This window comes from Aspergillus japonicus, assembly GCF_003184785.1.
Source record: "Aspergillus japonicus CBS 114.51 unplaced genomic scaffold BO86scaffold_95, whole genome shotgun sequence".
Taxonomy (NCBI): domain Eukaryota; kingdom Fungi; phylum Ascomycota; class Eurotiomycetes; order Eurotiales; family Aspergillaceae; genus Aspergillus; species Aspergillus japonicus.
The window spans coordinates 51678-78840 of record NW_020291732.1 but is presented as its reverse complement, the minus strand read 5'-3'; the positions used below and the strand labels follow the sequence as shown (position 1 = coordinate 78840).

The 27163-nt window shown below is 53.4% G+C and overlaps 9 protein-coding genes across 9 annotated transcripts; all 9 read left to right on the top strand.

Annotated features, from left to right (window-relative positions):
• The first annotated feature begins 28 nt into the window (after positions 1 to 28).
• BO86DRAFT_349097 (uncharacterized protein) lies at positions 29 to 3605 on the top strand. Its single transcript, XM_025669343.1, has 2 exons — positions 29 to 2539; positions 2599 to 3605. The coding sequence occupies exons 1-2, from the start codon at positions 313 to 315 to the stop codon at positions 3573 to 3575; spliced, it is 3204 nt and encodes a 1067-aa protein (XP_025522495.1). The 5' UTR covers positions 29 to 312; the 3' UTR covers positions 3576 to 3605.
• A 188-nt stretch (positions 3606 to 3793) lies between these two features.
• BO86DRAFT_393326 (SDR family oxidoreductase) lies at positions 3794 to 5370 on the top strand. The gene is made up of 6 exons (XM_025672989.1): positions 3794 to 3923; positions 4010 to 4268; positions 4326 to 4489; positions 4571 to 4770; positions 4830 to 4980; positions 5036 to 5370. Exons 1-6 carry the CDS (start codon positions 3869 to 3871, stop codon positions 5158 to 5160), a joined length of 954 nt encoding a protein of 317 aa, XP_025522494.1. The 5' UTR covers positions 3794 to 3868; the 3' UTR covers positions 5161 to 5370.
• Positions 5371 to 5851: 481 nt separating this feature from the next.
• On the top strand, positions 5852 to 7508 carry BO86DRAFT_451558 (uncharacterized protein). The gene is made up of 2 exons (XM_025676864.1): positions 5852 to 6180; positions 6247 to 7508. The coding sequence occupies exons 1-2, from the start codon at positions 5941 to 5943 to the stop codon at positions 7189 to 7191; spliced, it is 1185 nt and encodes a 394-aa protein (XP_025522493.1). The 5' UTR covers positions 5852 to 5940; the 3' UTR covers positions 7192 to 7508.
• A 216-nt stretch (positions 7509 to 7724) lies between these two features.
• Positions 7725 to 11990, top strand: BO86DRAFT_413762 (GTPase-activating protein). The gene is made up of 3 exons (XM_025674776.1): positions 7725 to 8818; positions 8887 to 9238; positions 9297 to 11990. The coding sequence occupies exons 1-3, from the start codon at positions 8023 to 8025 to the stop codon at positions 11533 to 11535; spliced, it is 3387 nt and encodes a 1128-aa protein (XP_025522492.1). The 5' UTR covers positions 7725 to 8022; the 3' UTR covers positions 11536 to 11990.
• Positions 11991 to 13289: 1299 nt separating this feature from the next.
• Positions 13290 to 13755, top strand: BO86DRAFT_404530 (putative glyoxalase family protein; the record flags this gene model as incomplete). Its single annotated transcript, XM_025674020.1, has 2 exons — positions 13290 to 13423; positions 13479 to 13755. The coding sequence occupies 2 exons, from the start codon at positions 13290 to 13292 to the stop codon at positions 13753 to 13755; spliced, it is 411 nt and encodes a 136-aa protein (XP_025522491.1).
• Positions 13756 to 14726: 971 nt separating this feature from the next.
• Positions 14727 to 20352, top strand: BO86DRAFT_248783 (putative Rho guanyl nucleotide exchange factor). The gene is made up of 3 exons (XM_025667158.1): positions 14727 to 19021; positions 19074 to 19343; positions 19396 to 20352. The coding sequence occupies exons 1-3, from the start codon at positions 14840 to 14842 to the stop codon at positions 20125 to 20127; spliced, it is 5184 nt and encodes a 1727-aa protein (XP_025522490.1). The 5' UTR covers positions 14727 to 14839; the 3' UTR covers positions 20128 to 20352.
• Positions 20353 to 21521: 1169 nt separating this feature from the next.
• BO86DRAFT_248796 (MFS transporter) lies at positions 21522 to 23716 on the top strand. The gene is made up of 4 exons (XM_025667159.1): positions 21522 to 21960; positions 22012 to 22998; positions 23050 to 23181; positions 23237 to 23716. Exons 1-4 carry the CDS (start codon positions 21632 to 21634, stop codon positions 23475 to 23477), a joined length of 1689 nt encoding a protein of 562 aa, XP_025522489.1. The 5' UTR covers positions 21522 to 21631; the 3' UTR covers positions 23478 to 23716.
• Positions 23717 to 24501: 785 nt separating this feature from the next.
• Positions 24502 to 25201, top strand: BO86DRAFT_248921 (uncharacterized protein). Its single transcript, XM_025667160.1, has 2 exons — positions 24502 to 24714; positions 24785 to 25201. The coding sequence occupies exons 1-2, from the start codon at positions 24709 to 24711 to the stop codon at positions 25151 to 25153; spliced, it is 375 nt and encodes a 124-aa protein (XP_025522488.1). The 5' UTR covers positions 24502 to 24708; the 3' UTR covers positions 25154 to 25201.
• A 667-nt stretch (positions 25202 to 25868) lies between these two features.
• On the top strand, positions 25869 to 26869 carry BO86DRAFT_325362 (uncharacterized protein; the record flags this gene model as incomplete). Its single annotated transcript, XM_025668525.1, has 3 exons — positions 25869 to 25988; positions 26047 to 26543; positions 26575 to 26869. 3 exons carry the CDS (start codon positions 25869 to 25871, stop codon positions 26867 to 26869), a joined length of 912 nt encoding a protein of 303 aa, XP_025522487.1.
• Positions 26870 to 27163: the final 294 nt, after the last annotated feature.

Genomic DNA, 27163 nt, shown 5'->3' with positions numbered 1-27163 from the left:
TCAGATGGTCATTGGATGGAAGATAATTCAGAGAAGGAGTTGTCATGTGAATTGCGACTAAAAAAGATAACAACGCGAGAGGGCGGGGAAATCGTCCCAGCCTTGCCGTCGGTTTGCTCGAGTCGCGCTTGGCCAAATTAATTGTGCCATGTAAGAGGCGCAGGCGCTTACACCTCGTATTCAGTGATTCGAGGTGATAAATTCTAGCATTGAGAGCCGCCGTGGTCTTGCTTTCTTAATCTCTGTTGTACGTGTATCTTTCTCCCCCAAACGCTTTGTCCGACAGTCCCGATTTCACCTGCCACGCCATAGATGGATACTCTTCTTGTGTCGGAGAAGCCTCCATTACTGAAACTTGACGCAAGCGACGGAAATGTCATGATGCATAAGCAGGGTCTTGAAGAAGAGGTTGTGGGGACTCAAGAGATTTCCGACAAGCCCGATTATATCGCAGAGCGCAGCCCCGTCTTACCGGCGCCACGTACCGATGCCAGCGACCAAGCAGAATATCCTATATCGGTGACAACAGTCATTTCGAGTCCGAAACCTGACAGCACGTCATACGGTAAAGTCAGCAACAATGAACGACACAATAGTATAGGGGCGGTGCCGGACCTGGACGACTGGCAAGAAAAAATCAAAAGTCTGCCCAGAATTCCCACGGTTAGAATGATGAACTTTGACCAGTTCAAGAATCGGCACGGACTGGAGAATGGCATTCATATCATTGAAGTCCTCCGAGCCGGGTCGGGTACGAGAAACGAGATCAATAATTCGCAGTTGGAACACACCAGGCAGGCACAGGACCATGCCGCTGAGAGCCCTGACCTACAGGGAACCTGGATACAGCGAGTTCGGATTCAATCAGAGCCCATCACGCGCTACATTCAATATGTGGCGGGCGCCAGTGGAATGGATGTCACACGGCCATGGACGTTCTTTCGACCATTTCACTTTTTCATCGTCTTTCGCTCGAAGATGAAAGAAGCGCTTGTGAACTTGGAAGAGACATGGGCTTACGCCGAAAGATTGGAGTCTTCTGGTCTGAAGCAAACGGCTATGGTGGCAAGGGAGACGCCGTCCGTTCATGATAAGAAGACTGGTGATGAGATTGATGAAAAGAAAGAAGCAGAAATGGATCCCACTGGCCCGGAAATGAGCAGCATCACCGCTTTGAGACATATGCGCTGCTACGTGGAGTTTGTGGATAAGGAGATATATCCCTTATTCGAGCGCTTCAGGGGATCCGCGCCACAAAAGGTCCGCTTCGGTGACCTTTGGTTGCTCCTCAAGTATAATGAAATGCTTTACTCTCCGCCTGAGGGAGAGGAGTCCCAGAGCTCAAGCCAGCCATTATCACCAAAATCGAAGTCGATGACTCAAACAGCCTGGAAACTGTGTGGAGAATGGATCCCTACTCCTAAGGATGGACATCCCAACGACCTTGGCGAGGAATCCCAAGAGTATCAAGCAGTCTGCTACCATGTTGACCATGACGGTGAATCATACGGAGCAGTCAAGCACGTCTTCAAGATTCAGTACTTCGAAGGAGAAAGGGATATTACATCGCTGCCTGTTTACCCGCTGCGGTTTGCAAAAGACTCCGAGCAGATCTTTGCCCGTCTAAAGGCGCAGGGCGAGAGATTTCAATCACTGATTAATGAGCGACACCTGCGTTATGAGGGGTGGACGGTCATCAACACTCCCACAGGAAAATTGATGACGGACTTCAAGACACCAGAGCACATCGAGAGTGAAGTGATCATTGATCTGGCCGAAGGATACCAACGGTACCCGGCGTGGAAGCCTGAGTTTGTGAGATATTATCTTGACTCGGACTTTTGGTCACTGGGCGAAGATAATATCGAAGTCAAGCACTGGTCTGATGCAAAACGTACAAGGTTACTTCATTCTACCAAGGAGAAATTGGTTCTTGGAGACTGTTCATTCAACCGAAACTTCAACAATTGGCTGAAGAGTCAACCGTCATTCCAGATTGGTCTCGACACGAAGCTTACTCAAGTCACGGGGGATGATGTTGCCCTTTTCCCGCGGCGTCTCATGGCGTATGTATTACGAGAGAGAAAATTCGTCATGGTCGATATCTGGTCTTTGCAGCTAGTAATAGCGCATACAAATGCCTTCCGAGATTTAAAGATCAAGCCCAGCCACAAGCGCACGGTGATGTCGCTGGTGCAGGCGCACTTCAAGCGTGAAGAATGGCGCAAGAAACACCCGCGAGTGGAACTCAGTCAGGACCTCATTCCAGGCAAAGGTAGCGGTCTAATTATCCTGCTGCACGGTGCCCCTGGCGTGGGGAAAACCGCCACTGCAGAGACCGTGGCCCAAGCGGCTAAGAGACCGCTGTTTGCGATCACTTGCGGTGACTTGGGATTGACGCCTAGCGAGGTCGAGGAAGCGCTCAGCAATATTACCCGGCTGGCGCACCTCTGGGGCTGTGTGCTACTCTTAGATGAAGCTGACATCTTCCTGTCGAGAAGGGGGATCACTGATTTCAAACGAAATGCTCTTGTTTCAGGTATGTTGTTACATTTCATATCTGAAGTTCTTGGGCTCTGCTGACCGATTTCTGTCCAGTCTTTCTCCGTGTACTCGAATACTACAGCGGTATTCTCTTCCTGACCACGAATCGGGTGGGGTCGATTGACGAAGCATTCAAGTCCCGCATCCATATGAGCTTGTACTACGAGCCCCTGAAACGAAATCAAACCTTGGCCATCTTCCAGACCAACATCGACCGGCTTAAGAGAATCGAAGCCAGGAGAAAAGAGCAGCCGCAGGCCGAGGAATGGAGGGAGCCACCGTTGACGATCAACGAAGATGGCATTCTAGACTATGCCGGATGGTATTTCGATTCTTTTCCTGAGGCGCGATGGAACGGACGCCAGATCCGCAATGCGTTCCAGGTTGCTTTCTCGCTGGCTCAGTATGACACACGGAAAAGCTCCCTTGATAATTGGGGAGACGGCCCAGAGGCCGAAGACGAAGATCCCGCTCCCGGCCCTGTCCTGGATTGGATGCAGTTTGAACGAGTTGCAGAGGCGATCGACCAGTTTGATAACTATCTGCAGGAGGCGACTGGAGTTACTGACCTCGATGCTGCACGGGTCGATCGCATCCGCGCTGACGATTTTGACTACCGTCGCACCGCACCTCGTCCGCGGTATCAGCCCGCACGACTGGCTGGCGAAAGGCCATCCCACTCGCAGCTTGCTCGTTCGGACCGCTATCGATCGAATGTGGGCTCGAATCCACCTAGACGTCCCGCTCAAAGTCGGGGACAGATGGCAAGTCACGTCGGACAGAGAGAAAAATTACCCGCGAATCCGGGCGGACTGTACGAGCCAGGTCGTCGGCGCTATCAGCCAGGGCAAGGCGCTTCAGGAAATCATCCACCACGCCGACCGCAGGGACGAGGAGGAGATGTGGTTTCCACGGACTGGGACGACGAAGCGTCGACTTATCCGGATGATCGCCAGATGATGGAGGAAGCGGAATATAACGATGCCTCATATGATCATGGCGATGATTTTGAGGACGATGATAGGTACTAAGGACATAGTAAAATAGACCTATTAGTTTTTTTTTTTTTTTTTTCTATTCGAACGCAAGGTATGACATTGAGAGGGTCAGGTTGTACGTGAGTATGATTGATTACCTTAACGATGCCACACTAGGACTAAGGCGGTAAAGCCGAGGTTGCTGAAGTGCAAACAACAACCGCGGCTTGGGGCCCGCCCGCTTACTGTGGAGAAGAACACCGCATTGATGCATTAATGGAATGAACTGGCCATCTTCCTATCCATCCCTTCTCCAGCTCATTACATTTTCCCACTCAGACCCCATCATGCCGTTACCGAAAGAAGACTATCTCAGCGACTCATGGAAGGATGGGATTTTTGGTAAGTCTCGTGTCTCGTCAGAATCCCGCCTACGAACCTGTGCCCACGTCTTATCATGCAGGCTGACCATGGCTGACCCCTGATAGCGAATAAAGTCGTCTTCTGTACGGGAGGTGCGGGCACCATCTGCAGCGCACAAGTGCGTGCTCTCGTACATCTGGGCGCCAATGCCTGTATCATCGGTCGAAATGTCGAGAAGACCGAGCAGGTTGCCAAAGACATTGCGACCGCCCGTCCCAGAGCCAAGGTTATCGGCATCGGAGCCGTGGATGTGCGAAAGGTTGAGAGCCTAAATGACGCCGCGAGCCGTTGTGTCAAGGAGCTTGGGGGCATCGACTATGTTATGTATGACTGACAGATATTTGTGTGTTTATTGTGCTTTGCTGACTGACCCGGGTGAAGCGCTGGCGCGGCAGGCAACTTCCTGGCCTCGATCAACCAGCTGTCAGCCAATGCTTTCAAGTCGGTCATCGACATCGATGTCCTCGGATCCTACAACACCCTAAAGGCGACACTACCTTATCTGGTGGAGTCGGCAAAGAAGCACAGCATCAACTCGGATACACGTAAGTCTCGGAATTTCGGAGTTATCGGAGCCCCTGTTGCCGTGTCCCGCGTCGTGTTGTGCTGATAATTGTGCTTTCTAGTCAAACCTTCTCCGCTGGGGACCGGAGGTCGGATCATCTTTGTTAGCGCCACCATCCATTATAGAACCATGCCATTCCAGACGCATGTTTCGGTTGCCAAGGCCGGCGTAGACGCGCTGTCGCATAGTGTGGCTATTGAATTCGGACCGCTGGGGGTGACGTCCAACATTATTGCCCCGGGTCCTATCGGCTCGACGGAGGTATGCTACTACTTCGTGCTTCAACTTCGGGGCTATCTGAGGCTAACATCCGGATGTAGGGCATGGATCGTCTGCTGCCGACCGATAACAAGGAGGCCTATGTCAAGTCTCAGCCACTGGGGCGACTGGGCTCCGTGCGCGACATTGCTGATGCCACTGTATACCTGTTTGCTGACACTGGCAGCTATGTCAGTGGCCAGACCCTTGTTGGTAAGTTTTCTGATTTCACGGAGTGGTGAGATAAGGCACTGATGGCGTGAGCTAGTCGATGGGGCATCGTGGCGCATGACAGCCGGGGGAGCCGCTCAGGGCGCCCTTCAGTATCCCGACTTTCTCCTGTCCGGAGATGCGGTACCTAATGTTAAGGGGCAGAAGACGTCAAAGCTGTGATCGAATATGAATGAGTGTGGGGATGTGAATAGGCTGCATTATTGGTATACGGTGCTGAATAATGGACCTGAATAGTAGGTACTGCGGGTCGTATTCGTACATGAGGGCTGTTGCCTGGAGAAGAACTACTTACTTACTGTACGCGCTTCACTTACCCGGACTTAATTACTGCATCGGGGATAAAATGAAGGAGAATCATGGATAGCTGAGGTAATCAACCTTGGGCGTCAATTCTATTTCGAGCATGTGTCCAGTCACGTGCGAAGATCTGACTGAAGGGGATGCGTCAGCTATGCTGGAAAAGGACTAGCGGCCAAGGATCAATGCGTCATCAGACCCACCACAGCGCTCCCCTCAGCCAACCAGCAATGGGTATTGCCCCCCGAGGTTGGCCCCAGGCATCCAAGCCCCCCTCTCTCAGGCTCTCAGGCTCCCCAGGCTCCCATGGCTCCTGAGTTTCAAGTGCTCAGCGGCAAAAGAGACCAAAAGCGCCGGCCGCTAAGCCATTCAATTCACCCCATCCACTCCATTTATCCAGCCTTAATTGTCTTGTCTTTCTACGACTAGTCTAGTCGCCTGCGCCGACTACGTACGACAACTGTATTTTTCCCCTTCGCCCATCCCACCGTCCACTTCTTCTCTTCTACTCCTACTCTTTGTTCTTTGTCTTTATCTCTACTTCTCTCAACTACTCTATCTATCGTGCTAACACCATCCGCTCCTTTCATTTCCATGTGCATGTCCTGAAATCTCCCCCCATCCTTTCCATATCTATCCACTATGCAGCTTCGCTCGTGCCTAGTAGGGGGCACTCTCGCCCTCGGTGCCAAAGCCCTGCTGGTTATCCCCGAAGTTGAGGGCGAGTCTATCGCCCCCGAAGCCGATTTCCCCCCCTTCCACCCTCTCGAGGCCTATGCCCCTCAGCAGGCGCAAGTTGAGCTTGCCTGCACCGAATGTCCTTTCCGTGAAGTCAGTGAGGATGGAACAGTCAGCTGGACTGATGGCCACAAGACCTCTCTTGTAAGTCACACCATCATGTGCAGAATGCCCATCGCGGGCGCTAACGACCTTGTCCCCTCTCACCAGACGCTCGACTTCTCCATCGAAGACGGCTTCCTCCTGGCCAACGGTCGTCAGATTTTCCCTCCCCCTCCTCCGACCTTGATCACCGCCGTCCAGCACCGACTCTCCGATGGTGCAGAGTCCGAGCCTATCGCCGTCGGTTATGCCGTCGAGGAGATGCCCATTCCGACCTTCCCGGAAGATCCGATGGATCTCGTGGAAGTTCGCTTCACAGTTCTCGACCTTGACAGCCACCCAGTTCCCCTCGACACGGTAGCCGTCACCCTTATCCACGACTCCAACACCGGTGAGCTGTTCATGGCGAAGACCGAGATCGAAGAAACCACCCCCGACCGCAGCTCCTGGGCCCAGTGCCGTGGCAAGCCCAAGTGCCTCCGCAAGCTTCTGTTCGACCGCATGCGCTCCTTGTTCGCCGCGGCCAAGGCCCGGATGCTCGACTTTGCCCCCAGACCCAAGGGCCATCACTGTGGGGATGCCCACGGCTTCGACCACGATCATCCCCCTCACCCTCACCACCATCATGGTGAGCACGGCCATGGAAAGCCCGACCCCGAGGGCTTCCCCGGAGGTTTCCTCCCCGAGATGGACGGAAAGGGTCATCACGGCTTTGAGGGTCACACGGGCAAGTTTGACGGCCCCCACGGTCATCACATGCACCACCACCACCATGACCGTTTGGCCCACACTCTTCACCGCGTCGTCCGCTTCATTGTCGTCCCCGCTATCCTCGGTGTCTTGGCTGGCCTGGCTGCCAGCGCTCTTGGTATGTTGGTCGGTCAGATCGTCGTCTTCATGTGGCAGCGGTACCGTCGCTCTGCACCCAAGCAGTCCGTCGAGCAGGGCACCGTGTCCGAAAAGCAGGGTCTCATGACCGAAGCCTCGGACGAGCTCCCTCCCGCTTACAGTGACGAGGAAGCCGTGCTTGAGGACACCTCCAGCAAGCACTGATTGCCGGTTTTCATGAGCTGCAGAAGAGCCTCTTCCGGTTGGAACGATCGAAATCTCGTATCCCCGTATGGCCACGATGTGATGCCGGGGGAGGACTGCAGCAACCTCTAGCAATTAGATTGATATGAACAAGTCCTCGTCGGTTGGTTTCCGTTTGTGACAGATATAACCTCCTTCATTCAAAAATCCCTTTCCTTTCCGTCTTCGTCCTGCACGTGTGTCAGCAGTGATATTGTATTTTGTCTTCGGTCTGTCGAAAGCAGATTCTGGACTTTTAGGATATTAGTCTTTAGTGTAGCAACTATCCTCTTCTTTTCCGGGGTGCCTCATGTATTGTAAGCAGGAATAAGTCGTATTATAGGGGCTCTTGTCAACCTTAGCCTGCTAATCACGTCGACCTATTTTTCCATGTCTCACTTTCAGCAGTGAGATGCGTCACGTGACGGTGGATGCGGACGGCGGCCAGGAACGATCATCGCCCAGAGACCTTCCCCTCCTCTTCCTGCTCTGCTCTGCCTCCTCCTCTTTCTCTCCACACATCCTCATTCCGAGTCCTTCTGTCGCTCGCAGTTGGATCTCTACACTTGAATGATGCTGCGCTGATCCTATGTCATGATTTGTCTTGCCTAAATGACCACCATCGACCTTTCCTTACCCTTTTCTGGCTCCGTCCTGCTCGCCGTCTGAGCTCCAGCAGCTCCCGCATCCGCCCGCCCGCTCGCCCGTCAGCCAGCCTTATACTCTCGACTCCGACGCATTCGGAGACATCTCCTTTCTCTCATCTATTCTACTACCACCATAAAGGAGCCGGTGTTGCTCTCCACTGACGGTATGATGCAGTGGACGTCATTCGTTCAAAAGGCCCAGTCCTTCATCGACCCGGCCAATTTCACCCTACCAACGCTCACTTCCTCCGATCGCAATCCTTCCAAGGCCTCCTTGTTTCGCCAGCAGTTCCGACTCCCAGACTCCCAGAACCCGCTACAAGAGATCACCGCCGAGCTCATTCTTCCTATCCCGCATACCTCCGGAGATGGTCCTCGGAACCTCGACCATGCCGGCAACCGATATGCCGGGCGACTCCACCTGAGTGAGCGGTTCCTCTGCTTCTCCACACAGGCCACGAGCTTCCACCCCTCCGCTAGTCTTACGGCCTCGACACATTGGGCCGGCCAAACCAACGGCACAGGCCCATCTGGCAATGGGTTCACTATCCCGCTGTGCTGCATCCGGCGGGTGGAACGGCTGAACAGCCTCAGCCACATCTTCTCCCTGGCTTTGACGACATGGAACGGCGCGCTGGGCAAGCAACAACCTCCGGGGTTCATCCCGCAGAGATTCACCATCCAGCTGGCTGGAAGCAGGCAGGCCTGCGAGCGGTTCTGCGACGGGCTGAAGAAAGGACTGCGGGAAGGCATGAAGGAGATCGAGAATCTGCGCATAGTCGTAAACGATTGCTACTCGGAGTATCTACTCTCTGGGGCCAAGGGCAAAGCCCAGGATGGCGATGCCTCCGACGTGCGGCAGCCGCCCGACGCCGGGCTGGGGATGATCTTTCGCTATCCCGGCGATGCTCGCAAACTTCGCGACCGGAGTAAAATGCGATTGTGGGGGGAGTACTTTCGAGGTATGACTCTCCCGTGCGGAACCCGCCGTTCAGATGTCTGAGACGTATGTTGAATATGACTTCTGTAGAGAATGGTCGCAACGCGACGCTCATCCGCCAGCCTACCTTCCATAAGTTGATCCGAGTTGGTTTGCCGAATCGCCTCCGTGGAGAGGTTTGGGAGGTCTCGTCCGGTTCGTTATACCTCCGGTTAAGGTCGCCGAAATTATACACAGACACGTTGGCCAAATTCTCGGGGCAAGAGTCCCTGGCGATTGACGAGATCGAGAAGGACTTGAACCGTAGTCTGCCTGAGTATGCCGGCTTCCAGAGCGAGGAAGGTATCGGGCGCCTTCGACGAGTCCTTACGGCCTACAGCTGGATCAATGCAGAGATCGGATATTGTCAGGCAATGAACATCGTCGTTGCGGCTCTTCTGATGTACGCGATTCTGCCGTGTTATTGACTCTTATTACCATGAGCTAACTTATCATTCCAGATACATGTCTGAAGCACAGGCGTTCTTTCTGCTCTCTGTGCTATGCGATCGGCTTTTGCCGGGTTACTACTCGACGACCATGTACGGTACTCTGCTCGATCAGAAGGTCTTCGAGTCTCTTGTGGAAAAGACGATGCCTGTGCTATGGGAGCATCTGACCAAGTCCGACGTTCAACTTTCTGTGGTCTCTCTTCCCTGGTTTCTGTCCCTTTACATCAATTCGATGCCTCTGGTCTTCGCTTTCCGCGTTCTGGATGTCTTCTTCCTGGAAGGGCCGAAGGTCTTGTTCCAGGTCGGGCTGGCTATCCTCCGAATCAATGGCGAAGAACTTTTGGATATCCAAGACGACGGATCTTTCATCTCTGTCCTCAAATCGTACTTCTCACGCCTGGATGAGTCGGCTCATCCCAGATCAGAGAACCCTAAGCTACGCGCGATCACTCGTTTTCAGGAACTGATGGTCGTGGCCTTCAAGGAGTTCTCCCAGATCACGCATCAGACCATTATTGAGCAGCGAGAAAAGCACAAGGACGCCGTGCTGGAGAACATTGAAAGTTTCGCCAAACGCACCTCCATCCGGAACTTGGGTCCCGACAGCAAGAAACTCAGCATGGACGACCTCGGTGCCATCTATGACCGCTACTATGAAGTCTTGTATGACAACCAGCAGAGGCAGAAGTTGCAGGAAGAAGAGAGAAGACGCCAGGAAAAGAAGAGGGTCGAAAGAACTTCCATTCTTGGGCCTCCCGTTGATCGAGAGGTCGGCCGTGTCGGTCTGGGCCCTAGCCCGACGCATATGGACTACGACGCCTTCAGGGAGTTTCTCGCCGTCACCGCGAAGTGGGCCGTTTCGGATTCGCCGCGCAAGTCATCGAGCAGCGAGCAGAGCTCCAACAGCTTCCGAGGATGGGGCAAGGCAGCTGCGTGGAATACCAAGAATCAGCCAACCGATCACGAGTTCATGCAACGTCTTTTCCGGAAATGGGCAACTGATCCAGAGGAGGGCATCAGCTTGCAGAACGTTGTCAACGGTCTGGCTCGGCTGAAGGGCCCTCGGGACATCATGAACAACATCCAGTACTTTTTCGATCTCTATGATGATGACGGAAATGGCACGGTTGATAGGGAAGGTATTCTTCGCATGTCCGAGGCTCTGTTATTCCTCTCCAGACGAGGCTTTGAAGGCACCATTACACCTACTCAGTCTGTTGACGACCTGAAAGCGAATGATGGCGCTCGCGGTGAAGACAAGTTGAGCACCGATGAGAGATTTTTGGGAAGTGTCAGCTCCTTCATTAGGCGTTGTTTCGAGTATGCCGACCCCAGCAAGCCCGGGGCCAAGGCAGCAGACGGCCAGCTAGACGCGGATGAAGCTGCAGACAAACTAGGGTCTTTCAGTATCGGTGACGATGAAGAAGAGGACCTGCTTGATCTGGACGATGACACCAAATCCGATCCCACAGCGGTTACGGAACAGCCTGCCCAGCTCGCTGCGGAAGAGAAGCGTGACTCCGAACACAATCGAACCGCTTCCGAAAGTGCTAACCCGGCTCTTGATCCTAACAACCCTCTACACATCACTCTACCCACGTTCCGCATGGTCATTCTAGCTGATGAGCTTCTGGAACAATTCTTCGACTCTTACTTCCCCCAGTCATTCCACCTCTCCGATCATGGCTCATATGCTGCCACCGCTTCGTCCCTCTCGTCCAATCTTACGACGTTCTCCAACATCAACGCCCCCAAGCCCCAGAGTAGCGCCATGTCGGCTCCCTCTGTTGGAGGCGCGTCGGGTGGTATTGTTCCTCCCGGCCGAGGTCTTCGCGGCGTTCTGGACAACATCGTGTCTGATGGAATCCGCATGGCCGCCGAAGTCAAGAAGCGCATGGACGAAGCGCAGCGCGAGCTCGAACGCAACGCCCTCGGCCGCGGTGAGGAAGAAGACGAAGAGGACGAGGAAGATTACGATGGCCGCACTGGCCCCACTTCCGCCCCGTCCATTGTCGGGGGCATTTCTAGCTGGGGAGCTGGCGCGTACGGCGCTGATCCGGACCGCCGTAGCGTACGGGATGCCGATCGCGACCTTCTCGAAGGCGCCGAGGTCATCAGCATGCGCGGCAAGGACGATGCTTCCCTCCTTGATGACAAGGATGGTCACCATGACAATACCCAGTCTTCTTCGACAGCAGCAGCCCATGCACCTGACAACGTGGTCAGCAAAGTCGAATTCGAGTCGTAAATATAGACATTTCCCGAGCTAGGCTCTCTCCTCCACACTCATTTCGTTCCGCCGCAGACCTACCAACCAACCTACCCACCCTCCTTCATCCACTCCATTTCCTTCGTCCCCACACAGCCCTACAGTTGCTACTCCACCTACTCCCTATATGAATCTCTTAAAGATATTATCTGAAGATAAACAAAGATCCCTCGCTCTTACCGTACCTGCCCGGAGAGGTCGAACATGTAATTTCAATTCCTCTTATGCCTGTTGATATCGGCTGTGGCTTAGATACCTTGCTTTTCTTAGTTGATGTGTGTCTCTGGATGCATGTTCCTGGAACGATCAGACAAGACAGATGAAAGTCGATGGGATTGTTGATTGTATGTATCCGGCATCGTGATGTGTATGACCGTATGTATGTTTGCATGCATGTATGTATGACTTTCTTGCTATGGAGTTTAGGAAATAGGAAGTATGACTCAGAGCTAGTATGTTCTTGCCGGTTGGATATGAAGTAGAGTCTGAAGTGTTCTGTATGCTGGGTTGGGGTGGATGCATCAGCAAGGTCCTGCTTGCAATATATTTCCGGGACCTACTTTCTCACTCAAGCTCCAGGAATCTACGTAACGATCAAACTCATCATATACAAAGTACCACTTAGCGATGATACAGAAGCATGTCCGAATAGAAATTTACAAATGTTATCACGCACGTGGATTTATAGCTGATTTCATCCTAGTTGCTTTGTCAGAAGGGTTGGTTTGGTTTATAAAAGTTACATCATGTTTTTTAAGTTCTGTTGGATGGCATCAATAGAACCTTCACCTGGGTTTTGGTACGTAGGAACATTATGCAAGGGAGAGGAAGGATAAAAACAAGACCACAACTCCAAGCTCCTTTCACATAACATGAAGCCTCATTGTTATCGACTGTTAAGGAGCACAACACCCACCGTCCCGCACCCACCAGAAAGACAAAAGAAATCCCCGATGCGGGGAATCGAATGCTTTTAATTCTTTTCAGGGACCATAGCGCACGGACCAGCTAGTACAGTACAGTACGTACATGTACAGACTGTACCCATAACTATGACGCATGCATGCATCAGCCTGGATTCTTGGAGATTGTGATCAGTCTCTTTCTCTTATCATGGGGAGCACAGCTTGGTGGCATACTGGTCGCCAGATTATAAAGCCCAACTTTGCCTATCCCCTGCCACCCCACCCCAAGCAGATACCTGCTATCACCGACCGTGGACGGATACATATATCCTGTCACAGATGCAAGAGTTGGTTTCGGCCCGCAGGCAGATCAAACCCGTCCCTTGTGTCGGCTCGCAAACAGAGACCGAGAGGTCAACTTACCTCCATGTTAGTTGCGTTCGAGTGACTGACTTCCATCCCCGCATGGGAAACTACACGGATAAAAGCCCGGGGCATTTGACAGATAAGTATGGTACAAAAAACACGATGGGCGATGATTCGATACGATCTCACCCCGCGGGGATTTCTCCCAGGAAAAGGGATTCCGAGACACTCACTGGGCGAGCTGTTCCACCTTCAATGGCGGGAAATGCTTCCACTTTGGTCCATCGCTCGTAATAAGCTGAGCCACTCACTAGAGTATATAAGAGGGCATGGCGGGGTCTGCATGATTTCATCCGCAATTCTTTCGCTTTTTCCCTCCGACTCATCACTTCCATATTGATGATCAGATACAACCACCACCTCACAGACAAATCTCGCCTTCGCCAAACCCATCTCCGCACCATGATTTCCGGCATCCATCACGTTAATATCCTTGTGCCCGATGGCACCTTGGACCAAGCCACCGAGTTCTACAGCGATACCCTTGGCCTGGAATCAGCCCCCGTTCCCGAGCTCCAGAAAGGCACGATCCTTTGGTGCGTCCGGACCTCACCACATAGTGCAACACGACCCGTTTGCTAACTAAAGAAGGTTTAACCTTACCCCCGATGGAAGTCAACAGATCCACGTCAACCTGGGTCCTAACCCCGAGCTCGACTCCCAGCGACACGCCTGCCTGCGCGTCTCGTCGTTGGATGAGTTGCAGACGCTGCAGAAACGCATCCTAGCGCATCAAGAAAACGGAGGTCCCGCGGCTCCAATGGATGTAGATCGGTTGGGAATGTGCTCGGGTCCGACGGGAGAGGAATATCCACGTCGGTTCTTTGCCCGGGATTTTGCGGGCAATCGACTCGAGTTTAGTGTTTAGACCCGTTGTAGGGGTGGGAAGGGGATGCTTTTCTGGGTTGCCTTCTTTTTTGTGTTCCAATTGAGCGTGAGCAAGTGGTTTATTCTGTTAGTTGCGTGCTTCCTGGCCGGCGGTTTTCAATCAATCCGCATTTCGGGACCCTGCATAGCAGACCACGAGTGGACTATGGCTAATTGTCTGCGCGATGTGTGGAGACATGGGGTGGATTGTTAAATTGTTCAAGAATCAATGAGCCACTTCACATCTCCGTATCAAGTAAATCGATAGATTATTATAAGTTCTTATATACTGTATTGTTGAAGATGTTTTCTCTTCGAGACAACTGCAGGCAGAATCGAGGAAGTCGAGGAAGATCCCTCCCCGATACCTACTGACCGCCTACCGCATCCAGTCCCGACTCCTGATCTCCAGCTCCGCCAATCTCTCCATTGCCAAGGCTCTTCTCCGTGGCTGCCATCGCTTTCCTTTACCCTTTTCTTCTTCTCTCCTCTGTGTTGGTTATTCCTCCCCACCCTTCCTCCTTCTCGACTACCTAACTTACTCCCTTATACCCGGTTCCTTACTTACCTTCTCCCTTCCCTCCTTCAACGATCGCTTTCCTGTGGGATTTCGATCGCTTGGCTGTTCAGGGTATGTGAGAGGTGGTGGACGACCCTGCTTCTTTTCTTCGTCTTCGTCTTCGTCGTTGTCGTTGTAGTTGTTGTGCTGCTGCAGCGGTTGTTATTATTGTCGTTGCCGGCTCACCTCCGCATGAGGCTCGATTTGCTATCTTTACCAACAAGCTCCAGTAGGCGGTTGCGCCTCTCTCTCTCGGTCCCTGAGTCTTTCTCTCCTCTGCTCACACAGTTGCTGCTGTGATCTGGGGTGTTGTATGTCTCTCCCCTGAGTGGCCGATTGTTAATCAGCGTTTCCTGCTCGCTCCCCCCCCCCTCCCCACTTGACAGCCACAACGTGGGATTTCTCTCAGCGCCGATCCACTGCGAGCTTCCTCCTTTCCTATCCTCCGGTCGCGTGCGCTCAATCTCTCCCCTCCCCCTCCCTCCACCATCTGCGTCTACTTTCTCTGTCGCTCGCTTCAACCATCATGGCACATTACAAGAATGGCTATCCGATCTACGGCCAATCGACGAATTCCCCTCCAGCCTCAGCGCAGCCCGCCCGATATGACCTGTATGCCACTCAGCCCACCAGCCCACAACTCCGACGCATGCCTAGCTACAACGTGGGAGACGATGCAGCATTGCTGGGTTCTGCCCAGCCACAGAATGCCAGAGCGACCGAGGTGAATGCTCGTTATGGAGCTCAGGACCGCGAAGACCATGCAGACCCTCGATACGCGCATCTTCCTACTCCCTCCTCTCCTCAGATGTCTCGCACTCGCGCATCCTCGCAGTCCAGCTACCAATACCAATACACCTCGTCGGTCTCCGCCGCGGCATCCCCAACCCAGCTCGCGTATAACCCTCAACAGTACGCTTTGCCGCCTACTCCCTCCCAGCAGCAAGTCGGTTTCAGCCCGATCGCATACTCAGGTCCAGCCTCCCCGCAGAGCAACCAGATCGCTTCGGGTCATCAACCATACAATCCCGCTGCCTACCAGACTGCCAGTCTACACTCAGCGGCGATCCAACGACAACCATCCTTGACATATAACCAGGCTCCTCCCACCCCGCAGACCTACGGACCTCCTCATCCACAACTCCCCCCACCACCGCCCCCTCCCCGCGGCCCGGACCATCCCTATGGAAGCAGACCGGCAGCGCAGTATGGGTTCGCCCAACAGTCCTCCTACAATGTATCCTCGCCCGCGACTTTTACTCCTTCCGATCCTCATCCTCCTGCTTCTCCCCCGTACGTAACGAGCGCCCAATCGACTTACGTCCCTCAATCCCCCCGTCGATCCGATGTCGTGATGCCTTCCGCTGTAGACGACCAACCTCCAGTGCCCCCAGCGCATTCGTCAGTGGGAGACGACATCTATGGAAAACGCGCAAGCTTGACACTCTCCAGCAGCGGAAGATCCTTGCCAACTCCACCCGTGCACCAAGTCCAGTCCCCGGTGTCACCGCGCCGCACAGATACGCTGACTCGACATCCTCAAGCTCGGCCCCTACCGGGTCCACCGGTGGATGCGGACACCGGCCTGTATCTTGATGCAGAAGATCCATCTTATCAGCTCTCTCCAGATGAGAGTCACACTCATACCAATGGGAGCATGGCCACGGGAACGGGCCAGTATGTGAATTACGACGCCTATAGTGACGATAGCGATGCGGAGGCAGCGGCAGGTCTGGCAATGTTGCAAATGGCCGATGAGGAGGACCGCGCTCAAGCCGAGCGGCTGCAGGATCGTGCACGACGAGAAACCAATGCATCCATCATCAGTGCTTACGGAGCGCGATCAGACACGCAGGCAACATCTCCCCTCACTGACTGGCCTCAGGATGATCAATTCTCCTACGCAGATGGTAGCTATCGCGGTACGGGAGGATATGACGAGAATGGCTACGCTACTGATGGCTATGGTGATGATCGATTGCCAGCCACTTCAGGCTCATTGAGGGGCTCCCATCTGTCGGCAGATGATCGCGACGACTATGCGGACGACTACGATTATCCGCCCACCCTTGATCCGTCGGGATATCCTTATGCGCAGATGCCTCATCATGCCCGAGTGGATGCTGGCGGCACGGGAGGGTTGTCCGAGCCCGGAGCTTATCAGCGTCGAATGAGCTTCGATTATGGCGATGAGACTAACGGTCCGCTGGGGGAGCATCAGGACCTCCAGCAATCGGAAAGCGATAGCTCCGGCCAGGGGGGCGAACCAGGGGACCTATTCTTTCATCCCGGGATGCGGCCCCTGCCTCCAGCTCCTGTCGAACCGGCCAGCAACCCGAACCTTCGGTCTCACTTGATGCCGGCCGGAACCTATCGTCACCAGGACCAAGCGGATGTGCGGGATGCTACCCAGTATTCTCCCTCTTATTTCCCTGTTGCTCCTGATTCCTACAGCCCGGCCGTGTCCAATTCTGCTCAAGTGCCACGGTCCACATCTCTATCGAGCCATCCAATTGGACCTCGTACTGACCCCCCTATCAGATCGAAGACGGATGCAGATCGGGCCAAGTACAAGCAGCAACAGGAGTTGCTCCGGCAGCAGCAGTATGGTGCGCTTAGGTTTGACGATTCTCCCGATGCTGCTGCGGCAGCGATGGCGCTCGATCTGCCTGCCATCCCCGCTGGACGCCGCAAAAAGTTCAACCCCGCTAAGCTCTCATCGGAGCACTTCCGCCGCTGTTCGGAGCCGTGGGCGTTGAGCTCTGTCTTGTCCTGGATTCGCGAGCTCAGCGAGGAGGAGACGGACCTGAAGGAGCAGGCCATTGTGGATGCCATTGTAGCCTTGTTCACTCACAAAGTCCCTACAATGAACATGGCGGATGCTGAAACCTTGGCGGCCCGCGTGGTGAAGAACATGCTCGCCGAAGAGGCTCTTGTGAAAGACGAAGAGTGGGTCAAATTCAGTTCGGGCACGATATCCGGAGTCCTATTCCAGATCACCGGCACGGGATGCTACTCACCTCGGTTACACGAACATGAATCAGAGGTGTTCGGCCGGTGCTACTCCCATCACTGCATGCGAACGCTGAAGAAGGTGAATTTGAAGGCGCAAATGATGGAAGCGGAGAAGAAGGCCGAAGACTGGGTCACTTTTTACAAAGTCCCGAAGGAGATTTGGGAGACATACCCAAAGAAGGAGATTGATCGCCAAAACAACCTTCATGAAATTGTAACCACTGAGGACTCGTTCATTGCTCAACTCGACGTTCTGCGAGAGCTCTACCGTGATCAACTTACTCAGATGCAGCCCACGGTGATCAAGCCCAAGCGCCTGAGCAAATTCTTGAATGATGTTTTTGGAAAGGTGGACCCAGTCAAGAAAGTCAATGAGGACTATCTTCTTGCGCAACTCAAGTACCGTCAGAAGGAACAGGGGCCATTCATTGCCGGGTTTAGCGATATTTTCCGCGAGTGGATTCGAAAAGCCAGGGCCGTCTATGTTGATTATGCGGCCACGTTCCCTCACGCCAATTATCTTGTTCGCAAAGAAGCGGAGGTGAACGTACCTTTCCGGCAGTTCCTCGACCAAGCCCGTGACCATAAAATGTCGAACCGTTTGAGTTGGGATACCTATCTCAAAGCTCCGATCACCCGTATCCAGCGCTACACTCTGCTTTTGACCACCGTGTATAAGAACATGGTCAAAGACTCTGAAGAGAAAGCAAACCTTGCTCAGGCTATCGAGGAGATCAAGCAGGTGGCCCTGGAGTGTGATGCCAAAGTGGGCGAGATGACCAAGAAGGTTGAGCTGATCGAGCTCAGCTCTAAGCTGCAGCTTCGTCCGGAGATGAAGAAAGAAGTGGAGCTGAACCTGGAACATCTGGGTCGTCAGATCGTTTTCCGAGGAGACCTGCAGCGACCAGGCACGCGAACCCGTTTCTTGGTAGACACACATGCCATTCTCTTTGACCATTATTTGGTGCTGGCCAAAACATTTACGACTCGGGACCCGTCGAGGACGATCAAGTATGAGGGATATGATGTTTCGAAGCTGCCCATTCCTATGGACCTCCTGGTCCTGGAGAGTACCAACGATGATCCCGTGGTGAAATCAGCGGTTCGTGGCGTGGCTACCATGACCCAACCGCAGGCCGTCAATCGCGGTGTAGGCGGAAACGCTTTGGCTCATACTGCTAGTGGTAACTCGGCCAGTTCTGGAAACTCAGGCTCGAGCAAAACGATGGTGCCTGCAACTGTGCTGGAAAGCTCCAAGGATGACAAGATCTTGTACCCATTTAAAATCAAGCACCTGGGAAAGAATGGAACGTACACACTGTATGCCTTCTCTTCCCAGAGCCGACAGGAATGGTGTGACAAAATCACCGTCGCGAAGACGAAACATGCCGCTGCATTGTTTGCACAGAACGCCGAGCCTTTCAGACTCCGAGTGCTGGCTGATACTGCTTTTGCCACGTCTGAGGCTGCTCTGCCCCCTACGAGCGTTATAATTGATGCCACACCTCTTGACAGAGCCATCAGGGATGTGGAAGAGCGGTACGCCGGCTCACCACGCCCGCCTCCTGTTTGCCGGACTGCGGTTCACTGTGCTACGGTTTTCCAACAACCCCCGGGCCGAATGATGTGTGCTATAGGTACCGACTACGGAGTCTATATCTCAGACTACAATGACCCTCGTGGCTGGGTTCGGGTAAGTCATGATGTTCTCAATCACTCAGCCGGAAACTCATGTCCCGCTTTAGGCCATACCAATCATCCGAGTCACTCAAATCGCGGTCTTCGAGGAGTTCAACGTCTTTGTGCTCATAGCCGATAAATCCTTGATAGCGTATCACTTGGATGTTGTCTGCCCTCCGGGCGGCGTTACCACCCAGACAACGACTGATTCGGCCCGTCGCGCACCGCAGAAGCTGTCAGGCAGCCGCGAAGTCGGGTTCTTCGCAGCAGGTCACATGAAGGACCGTACGTTGATCATGTACAAGAAGCGAGATGGGCTCTCGTCCACATTCAAGGTTCGTCTCTTCCTCGCCCAGGCCTTAGTGCATTCCACTCATTTGATTTTAGATCCTCGAGCCAGTGGTGCAGAAATCATCCAGCAGTCGAACTCGTCTGTTCTCGCGCCGTTCGCAGACCGAGTTCTTCCGCGAGTACGATGAATTCTACATTCCCTCGGAATGCTACGGTATCAACTTGTTCCATTCCTCTCTGGCCATCTCAACCCAGAGAGGTATCGAGATTCTCACCATTGACAAGAAATACACGTGGTCCGTGCCTGACTTCCGCTCCGAGGCTCCCCCGGAAGCGCAGGCCCAGTTGACCAGCATTGCCCATCGCATTGGCACTCTGCGCCCGCTGGGGATGTTCCGACTCAGCGATAGCGAGTTCTTGGTGGTGTATACGGAATGTGCCGTGTATGTCAACAAGCACGGCGACGTGTCCCGCAGCGTGGTCATGGAGTTTGTGGGCCATGCTCATTCGGCGTGTCTGTATGGCCGTTTCCTTATTCTCTTTAATGATGACTTCGTCGAAGTGCGGAATGCGATGAATGGTCGCCTGCGCCAGGTGATCCCGGGTCATGGTGTTGTCTGTCTTGATGATGGCAGTAGCATGCCCGGGTCAGGTGCCAACAGCATCCCGACGAACTCCGGAGGTTCCGTGAACCTTTCCAGTGGACTGTCGAACGGTAGTTCGCTTGCAAGCAGTGGTCGTACGGTCAAGATCTGCATGCAACATCCGGAATACGAGCGCAGCCAGTTGATTCTGGAGTTGATCGAGAACGAGGGACAAAAGGACTAGTCTGATGAAGGAAGCTGGCTTTCAAGCCTTCATCAACATGGCTGAGTTCGGGTTGTCCAGCTGCACTCTGCTATTAATTCCGCAGTGCAGGATCTTCTTTCTCGGGCTTTTCCAGCCCAGTTGCATGTTCTCTGCCGATGCCCTCGGTCGGCCTGGATCATCACCCGCCAAAACTACTTCCTTACATAGACCCCTTCTTTTTCTTCTCGTGTCTTCACTCGAGACTCTTCCTTACCCACTTCTTATCTTATACCCCAGACTTTTTCTTCTACACCTTGCCCAAGTTTTCTAATTCTCTTTTCGATCTTCCCGATTGGATGTCCGAGGTTTTGGAAAATCACTTCCTTTGTTGATTATACCCGGCTCATCTCCGAGATCCATCTGTTTGTCCGTCGTACGCACAGCGAAGCCAAATAATCCTTTCAATCCAGTGGTTGGATGATGTGGATATGTACATACACATAGATAATGGAGATACATACACTTATTTTGGTATTTTGGTCAAGATTGATGCTGGGACGGTAGGTATTGCTGAGGTGGGAGACACGACTGCTCCACGGAATCAATTCCGCCGACCGGAGCGGATTAACTCCGGCTACAGCTTCCCCCCTCTTTCCCCAGCTTCCCAAGTTCCTCCATTATATCCAACTGCTCTCCAGCACTGAGATCAACCCCAACATCCTTCTTATCTTCTCCTCTGACTCATTTCCGCATCATACGATCTCAATCAGCAATACCAAGCTGATTGATTGGTGGATAGGAAAAAGAAAGGTCTCTTCAGCAATGTTCCGGCCTGCTCGACCACGTGCAGTTGCTGTGCATGTGGGCTGGCTCGGCACTACTGGCCTTCTACCTAAGCTGCTTCACAGTGATGCATTGTCCCAGTGAGTGGGCTCTCATGCATTGGCTATCGACATGTGTATGTTTTGACTCGAATGTATCTGCTTATCTTTTGGTCTAGTACTATACTGACTGGTTCCTGGCTGCCAGCCTGATGCCGAGTACCCGATGATGTGCTTCCCGTCTGGATCCACTCGCAGCCGTGGTCGCTCACACCTGCGGAATTAACAATTAACACCTGTTGCCTGCCTGCTTCATTGACTTGCCTCACTCGACTCGACGATGGTGAAATCCCAGCAAATGATCCTCGAAATGTCCATGACTCCGTTTCTTCCCGCTGCCATGCTTTTTTTACCCACGCTCAGCGCAGCGGATACCCTGATGATAAGTGGTGGATCGCCACTCTCGGAACTCGCAAGATACACGCTATGGATCTTGAGATAATGGCACCCCGTTTCCGACCCACATCAACCGGCATCGGCATCCGGGAGGAAATTTTTTGGAGGAGGAAAGAGACGAAAAAACCGGTCAGCTCGCCAGGACCTAGCTCCTTTAAATGATTCATCGGCCCCCATTGGGCCGTGGGTGTCCTGCTCAATCCCCCGATTCTCGTCTTTTCCGTCATAAGGAAATCCCTCCCGGGCACAGAATTTGAACTGTGAACATGAGCCAAGGGCCTGCCGAGAAGTATGACCTCGAGCCCGAGGACGCTTCCTCGATCTCGGACCATTTCGCCAGGACTTCTCGGCGCGATTCCCGGGTGGAGTACTCGGACCACCATGATACCATTGAGCTGGAACGAATCAACACATACCGTCTGCAACAACAACTCACGGTCGGATCTAATCGTAGTCGTATCCCGCGTGAACAATGGCTCCCTATGGGTGCCGGAAAGCCCTATCCGCCCGGCCTTCCGGACTCGGAGGCGTATGTGGTGGAGTTTGACGGGGCAGATGATCCCATGCACCCCCAGAATTGGCCCCTCAAGCGGAGGTAGGGCATTTTAATGCATGTCCTGTGGTCGCACGGCTAATGCTTCTCTAGAGTCATGATCGCTTCTCTATTGACCTTTTGTGCTTTGGTCACCGCTTTCGCCAGCGCTGTTTTCGCAACGGCGGCCTCAAAGGTTGAGAGAGCCTTCGGTTTTGGTTCCGAGGTTGCCGCTCTGGGCACGACTCTCTACGTACTGGGATTCTCGGCTGGCCCGACTGTATGGGCGCCCAGCTCCGAACTACTCGGTCGGCGATGGCCATTGATGATTGGCATGTTTGGATTCGACATCTTCACCATCGCTTGCGCGACGGCCAAAGATACGCAAACCGTCATGCTGACCCGCTTTTTCTCGGGATTCTTTGCGGCCAGCGTCATCGCCCTGGTCCCTGCCAGTCTTTCCGATCTCTTCAACAATGAACAACGAGGAATCGCGATTGCCATGTATACAATGTCCGTCTTCACGGGACCATTCACGGCACCGTTTATCGGCGGTTTCATTACCGAGAGCTATCTTGGCTGGCGCTGGACCCTCTATCTGCCTGCCATCGTCGGGTTCTTCAGTCTGCTATTGATGATAGTTTTCTGCGAAGAGACATACGCCCCTGTTATTCTCGTACAGAAGGCAGCTATTCTCAGACGCCAAACTCGGAACTGGGGCATCCACGCACGCCAGGCTGAATTGGAAATCGACCTGAAGGAGTTAGTGACGAAGAACCTGGCCCGCCCGTTTTTGATTCTCTTCACCGAACCGATTGCCTTCTTGCTCACCTTGTATATGTCTTTCATTTATGGATTAGCGTATGCCTTGCTTGAAGCATACCCGATTGTATTTTCCGGCACTTACGGTATGACTGGAGGTGTGGCCGGTTTACCCTTTATTGGCCTGATCATCGGAGAGATATCCGGCAGCGCTTTCGTCTTATCCATGCAAGGCTCGTATACTCGGAAGCTGAGGGCCAACAACAATATACCCGTTCCCGAATGGCGCTTGCTGCCATGTATTGTTGGTGGTGTAGCATTCGCAGGGGGCTTGTTCTGGTAAGGACTCTCGTCTCGTCATGATTGATCGCGTGCTGACAGGTCCCGCAGGTTCGGCTGGACAGGCTGGAACAATTCGATCCACTGGATGGCTCCCACTGCCGCCGGCGTTATGGTCGGCTTTGGAATCACCTCAATCTTCATGCAGGGATTCAACTACTTGCTGGACTCGTATTTGCAGTTGTAAGCCAACCTTCCGAGCTCGCTTCCCTTGAAAAATTTCACTAACCTGTTATAGTGCTGCGTCGGCTTTCGCAGCCAATACCATGATGCGGTCCATGGTCGGGGCAGTCTTTCCCCTCTTCACGGAGCAAATGTTCCATAATCTAGGAATCCAATGGGCCGGTACCTTGCTCGGGTGCATTGCTGTGGTGATGATTCCGATTCCTATACTCTTCTACGTGTACGGCCCACGTCTACGGAGGAAGAGTAAGCTGGCGCCGCTTGCTGAGCCAGCGGAACAATTGAAAGAGGCATAGAGTAGATGGAATGTGAATGTGCCAACACAATTAGATTAATAGACCTCTTGTGCAGTATTGGACTGCCAACCCAGCCATGCCAGATACTCACAAGCGAACTATGAGTATCAACTCACCAACGACTGGAACGTGCATCACATTGAAGAAAGAATGATGGAACTCCATACCGTTCGGAAATCCAACTATTCTCTTTGCCACTTCCATCAGACAAATTTTGTCGTTGCTATGTAGGGGCTGTCTCTCGAACCTTAACCGTCGGCCATCACCGGGGTCAAAGACCTCAGGTCTGTCTCTCCTTCTGCAGGAGATGAAGAAACGAATGAAATTTGATCCACAATGGCTGCACATATTTCATCCTTCACGACATCGCGTGGATACGATTACTCGAGACTGCGAGATTCAAGCTTGGACTAGAGAATACTCTGCCTTCAACGAAAGAATCCAACATCCAAGCCTCAGCAAAGGAGCCATGCTGGGATGCGGGGTATGGGAGACCAGGTCGAGACAGTAGTCGTTGGCCAATGCTTTACTCTCTACGACCGCCGTAAACAATATCCTCGTACCAACACTACATCTCCAGGCTCCATCCTCCAAGTCACCAAATCAGATGGAAAGCAGAAAGGACCCCGTTTGCTTGGCGTCTACAGATCCTTGTCAACCTCGCATCCTCAAGGAGACGGAAACTCGCTCTCATTCTTCTTCCCGTCCCACAGCGATCCCAGCCCAGCGCAGACAACACGGCAAATCAACAAAACACGGAGTCCTCCTATTGACAAATGTGAGCTTCGCACATTCTGTAAAAGCTCCAATCAGTAGTGAGCTAGTATGGTCAACATCCGATCGAGTTCGTTCCGGCAGCATGCGCTTGCAGTTTCAGAAACAATGGGTTTGTTCATGAACGGAAACATTCCTGCCTCCACAAGACACTCCTCAGTCAGCCCGAAAGCTAGTTCTAGAGAGAACGCCAAGTCAATTGCGTTCAGTGTTAGTGGTGGCCGGCTTGCTACGGACAACAAGCACTGCTACAAGAAGCATGTTACACAGGTTGGCTACACCACCATTCCGCTGGGTTGAGAGCGGCCACGGGATCTACTTATATGGGCCGGAGTCCCTGCCGAGAGTCTTCCAGCCACTTCGCCAGTCGACCTCGCTGGTTGCATTGGGGCATTGCTTGGATGAATCACTTGGTTGAATCAGAGTGATCTCACGTTTACGAACTACACGAGCGGACATGATGGTATTTTACGAACTCCAGTTGTGTTCTGATAGGCGGTGTTGGGCTCACTGACCAATTCTTGCAACCAAAGCAGCGCTCGATGATTCTCAGAAGCTTTGTGGGTGATGGCATGATTGTAGGCATTCTGTGGCCGCTTTTCAGCATCAGCGGCTGCGGGTCCACGGGGAGCCAGCTTAAGCTGAGAAAGAGAACTTACTGCTCGCCGCCTACCCCACGAACAAGATCTCAGGGTGATTGGATTCCCACAGCAACTCTACTTGAGAAACCAGCGTCCCGGGAACCTCTGGTTTACTGTGGAGCCGGTCCGAATGGGCCCCTTGCGAGTACTGTCCGTACCGGACACTTGGTCCACCAATCAGAAAAGCGGAATGATTGCACTCAGGTACCATCTGCACCAGCATTCCCTGTGCAGCATGAGATACATTGGTTGCGGTGGTGATTTGGCCCCTACGTTCCGGGGGCATTCCAGGGGGAGAATGAGAGGATCCATGATGGGACCGGGGCGGAAATCAGATCCGCTGCGGCCTTACGGGATCAACCTTCACCTAACCAAATTGGGCGCAATTCGTCCACAACGGAGACGGTTGCATCGGAGAGGTGTTGCTGTGGCGCTCGTGTCTTGAGGTTCTGGCAATGATAGACAGAAGATTGCATTGATGCAGAGCTTCCACCTCCGATCTCCGGGTCATGTGTCAACCTGCCTGTCGAATGGTGGCTGCAAGCAATGTTGGGTACCGCAACGGCCGCCTCCTCATGGGCAATCATAGCCAGTCCCCAGGCATCCTCCTCTTGCCGTGATCGCTAAGATCACTAATCACCAAGAGCATCCCGAGGATGCGGACCTGGTCAACTAGTCCCATACCAAGCTCTATCCCTCTCGGGAGCCGGCGATCGTCCGTTTGGGGCCGTGCCCAGCATTCCTGATATCGAGGCGGCTGGGAACCGCAGACGGCGCAGGCTGGAGGAAGATCTGTCGAAATTACAGTGCCATATATTGCGCCAGTCCTTAGAGTTCCGGTGGTTTCGAACTCTATCAGCGATTCACTTTCATCCTCCGGGACGGTGCATATGAGGAAGCTGGGCGACCAAACCCCGATGTTCCAGCGGGCAACACATCTCGACACCAGCAACTCTCAACGACAACCACATCGAACATGAGCTCCCTCCGCTCCCTCTTGCCGGTCATCGGCTCTTTCAGCGCGTTTCTTCTGGGGATTCTGTGTCTGTTCGCCGGTAGTCAACGCCAGTTCCTCCCGCAGGGCAATCTCTTGACGGTGTGTATTCCACAGTTCCAGTAATGAGAAATCAATCCACTAACATAGCATCTTATAGCTGTACACTAGCGGCGCCGGCGGCGATGGCGCTCCAGACTTCTTCACTATCTACCCCATGTCGTACTGCGTCGGCTACCAGGAAACCTGCGTGATCGACGAGAAGACCAACACCACGACCATCCAGGACCGCATCACCGAGTGCTCGGACCGCAGTGTCCTGTTCGAGTTCAACCCGGGCGACGCCATCCAGCAAGCGCTGGGCAACCCGCCGACCGGCCTCCAGCCCGGCAGTTGGCCTTCCTGTATCACCGATGACTTCCACGCCTTGAAGCCCACTAACACTACGATGGTGCTGTTCCTGATCTTCGGGACTGTGGCTGCAATTGTTGCCATTGCCCTCCGTATCTGGACGATTGCGTCCGCCCGTGCCTCGCGCCCGGATTACGCCTCCCAGCCTCCACGCTACCCCGGCACGGGGACGGAGCTGGAGACGCCCCCGACTAGTGTGGAGTTCTATGCTTTCCTGGTGAGCCCCTGTCTTCGATTGAGGCTCATGTAGGACGAAGTCTAATGACGAGCAGACCAGTGTTTTCAGCTTCGGCGTTGCGGCGACCATCGCCAGTGTCATCGCCAAGGAGTTTGTGGATCTGATCAGTGAAACCGGCAGCGAGAAGGGGATCTCGGCGGTCGGGGGCAACACGTTCCAGGGGATGATCTGGACGGCGGTGATGTTGCAGCTGTTGGGGACATTGCACGACTACATTGCTATTGTGACATATCGGAGGGCTAGCAGCGAGGAGTATGGATCGCCGTCGTCGCCGCAGGGAGAGCAGTGCTCGGAGCAGAAGCGGCTGGTGGTGGTGGAGGAGGATGATTGCTGAGTGGGTGGTTGCTTTCTTTATTGGCGTTGCATTTCTGGCGTTGGGTGGGAGGACGATAATCTGGCGTGACGCGGTAGATAAACTGGGCTGGTTGGTTGCTGCTTCGATGTTGTACTCATGATACTCAACGTTGCTGTTGTTGAGGATCCTCGCTACTTTGATCTTGATGATACTCTAATATATGCACTGAGCCCGTCTCTTCTTCAGCCAAGTGTTTCTTCCCTAGGTGGTATGATGTCGAGCACATTGAACAGAGGAGACCAAAGTCTGACTTGATTCTTCACTCAATATCTC

What these genes read in the sequence shown, in the direction of transcription:
- BO86DRAFT_248783 (XM_025667158.1), top strand. Translation starts at nt 14,840, where the DNA reads ATGGCACATTACAAGAATGGCTATCCGATCTACGGCCAATCGACGAAT. An exon ending in ACCCTCGTGGCTGGGTTCGG is followed by an intron (nt 19,022 to 19,073) that starts GTAAGTCATGAT and finishes GTCCCGCTTTAG; the next exon opens with GCCATACCAATCATCCGAGT. An exon ending in GGCTCTCGTCCACATTCAAG is followed by an intron (nt 19,344 to 19,395) that starts GTTCGTCTCTTC and finishes ATTTGATTTTAG; the next exon opens with ATCCTCGAGCCAGTGGTGCA.
- BO86DRAFT_393326 (XM_025672989.1), top strand. Translation starts at nt 3,869, where the DNA reads ATGCCGTTACCGAAAGAAGACTATCTCAGCGACTCATGGAAGGATGGG. An exon ending in GTCCTATCGGCTCGACGGAG is followed by an intron (nt 4,771 to 4,829) that starts GTATGCTACTAC and finishes ATCCGGATGTAG; the next exon opens with GGCATGGATCGTCTGCTGCC. An exon ending in CAGTGGCCAGACCCTTGTTG is followed by an intron (nt 4,981 to 5,035) that starts GTAAGTTTTCTG and finishes GGCGTGAGCTAG; the next exon opens with TCGATGGGGCATCGTGGCGC.
- BO86DRAFT_413762 (XM_025674776.1), top strand. Translation starts at nt 8,023, where the DNA reads ATGATGCAGTGGACGTCATTCGTTCAAAAGGCCCAGTCCTTCATCGAC. An exon ending in GTGGGGGGAGTACTTTCGAG is followed by an intron (nt 8,819 to 8,886) that starts GTATGACTCTCC and finishes TGACTTCTGTAG; the next exon opens with AGAATGGTCGCAACGCGACG. An exon ending in GTCGTTGCGGCTCTTCTGAT is followed by an intron (nt 9,239 to 9,296) that starts GTACGCGATTCT and finishes TTATCATTCCAG; the next exon opens with ATACATGTCTGAAGCACAGG.
- BO86DRAFT_248796 (XM_025667159.1), top strand. Translation starts at nt 21,632, where the DNA reads ATGAGCCAAGGGCCTGCCGAGAAGTATGACCTCGAGCCCGAGGACGCT. An exon ending in AATTGGCCCCTCAAGCGGAG is followed by an intron (nt 21,961 to 22,011) that starts GTAGGGCATTTT and finishes ATGCTTCTCTAG; the next exon opens with AGTCATGATCGCTTCTCTAT. An exon ending in TTCGCAGGGGGCTTGTTCTG is followed by an intron (nt 22,999 to 23,049) that starts GTAAGGACTCTC and finishes CAGGTCCCGCAG; the next exon opens with GTTCGGCTGGACAGGCTGGA.
- BO86DRAFT_451558 (XM_025676864.1), top strand. Translation starts at nt 5,941, where the DNA reads ATGCAGCTTCGCTCGTGCCTAGTAGGGGGCACTCTCGCCCTCGGTGCC. An exon ending in ATGGCCACAAGACCTCTCTT is followed by an intron (nt 6,181 to 6,246) that starts GTAAGTCACACC and finishes CCCTCTCACCAG; the next exon opens with ACGCTCGACTTCTCCATCGA.
- BO86DRAFT_349097 (XM_025669343.1), top strand. Translation starts at nt 313, where the DNA reads ATGGATACTCTTCTTGTGTCGGAGAAGCCTCCATTACTGAAACTTGAC. An exon ending in ACGAAATGCTCTTGTTTCAG is followed by an intron (nt 2,540 to 2,598) that starts GTATGTTGTTAC and finishes ATTTCTGTCCAG; the next exon opens with TCTTTCTCCGTGTACTCGAA.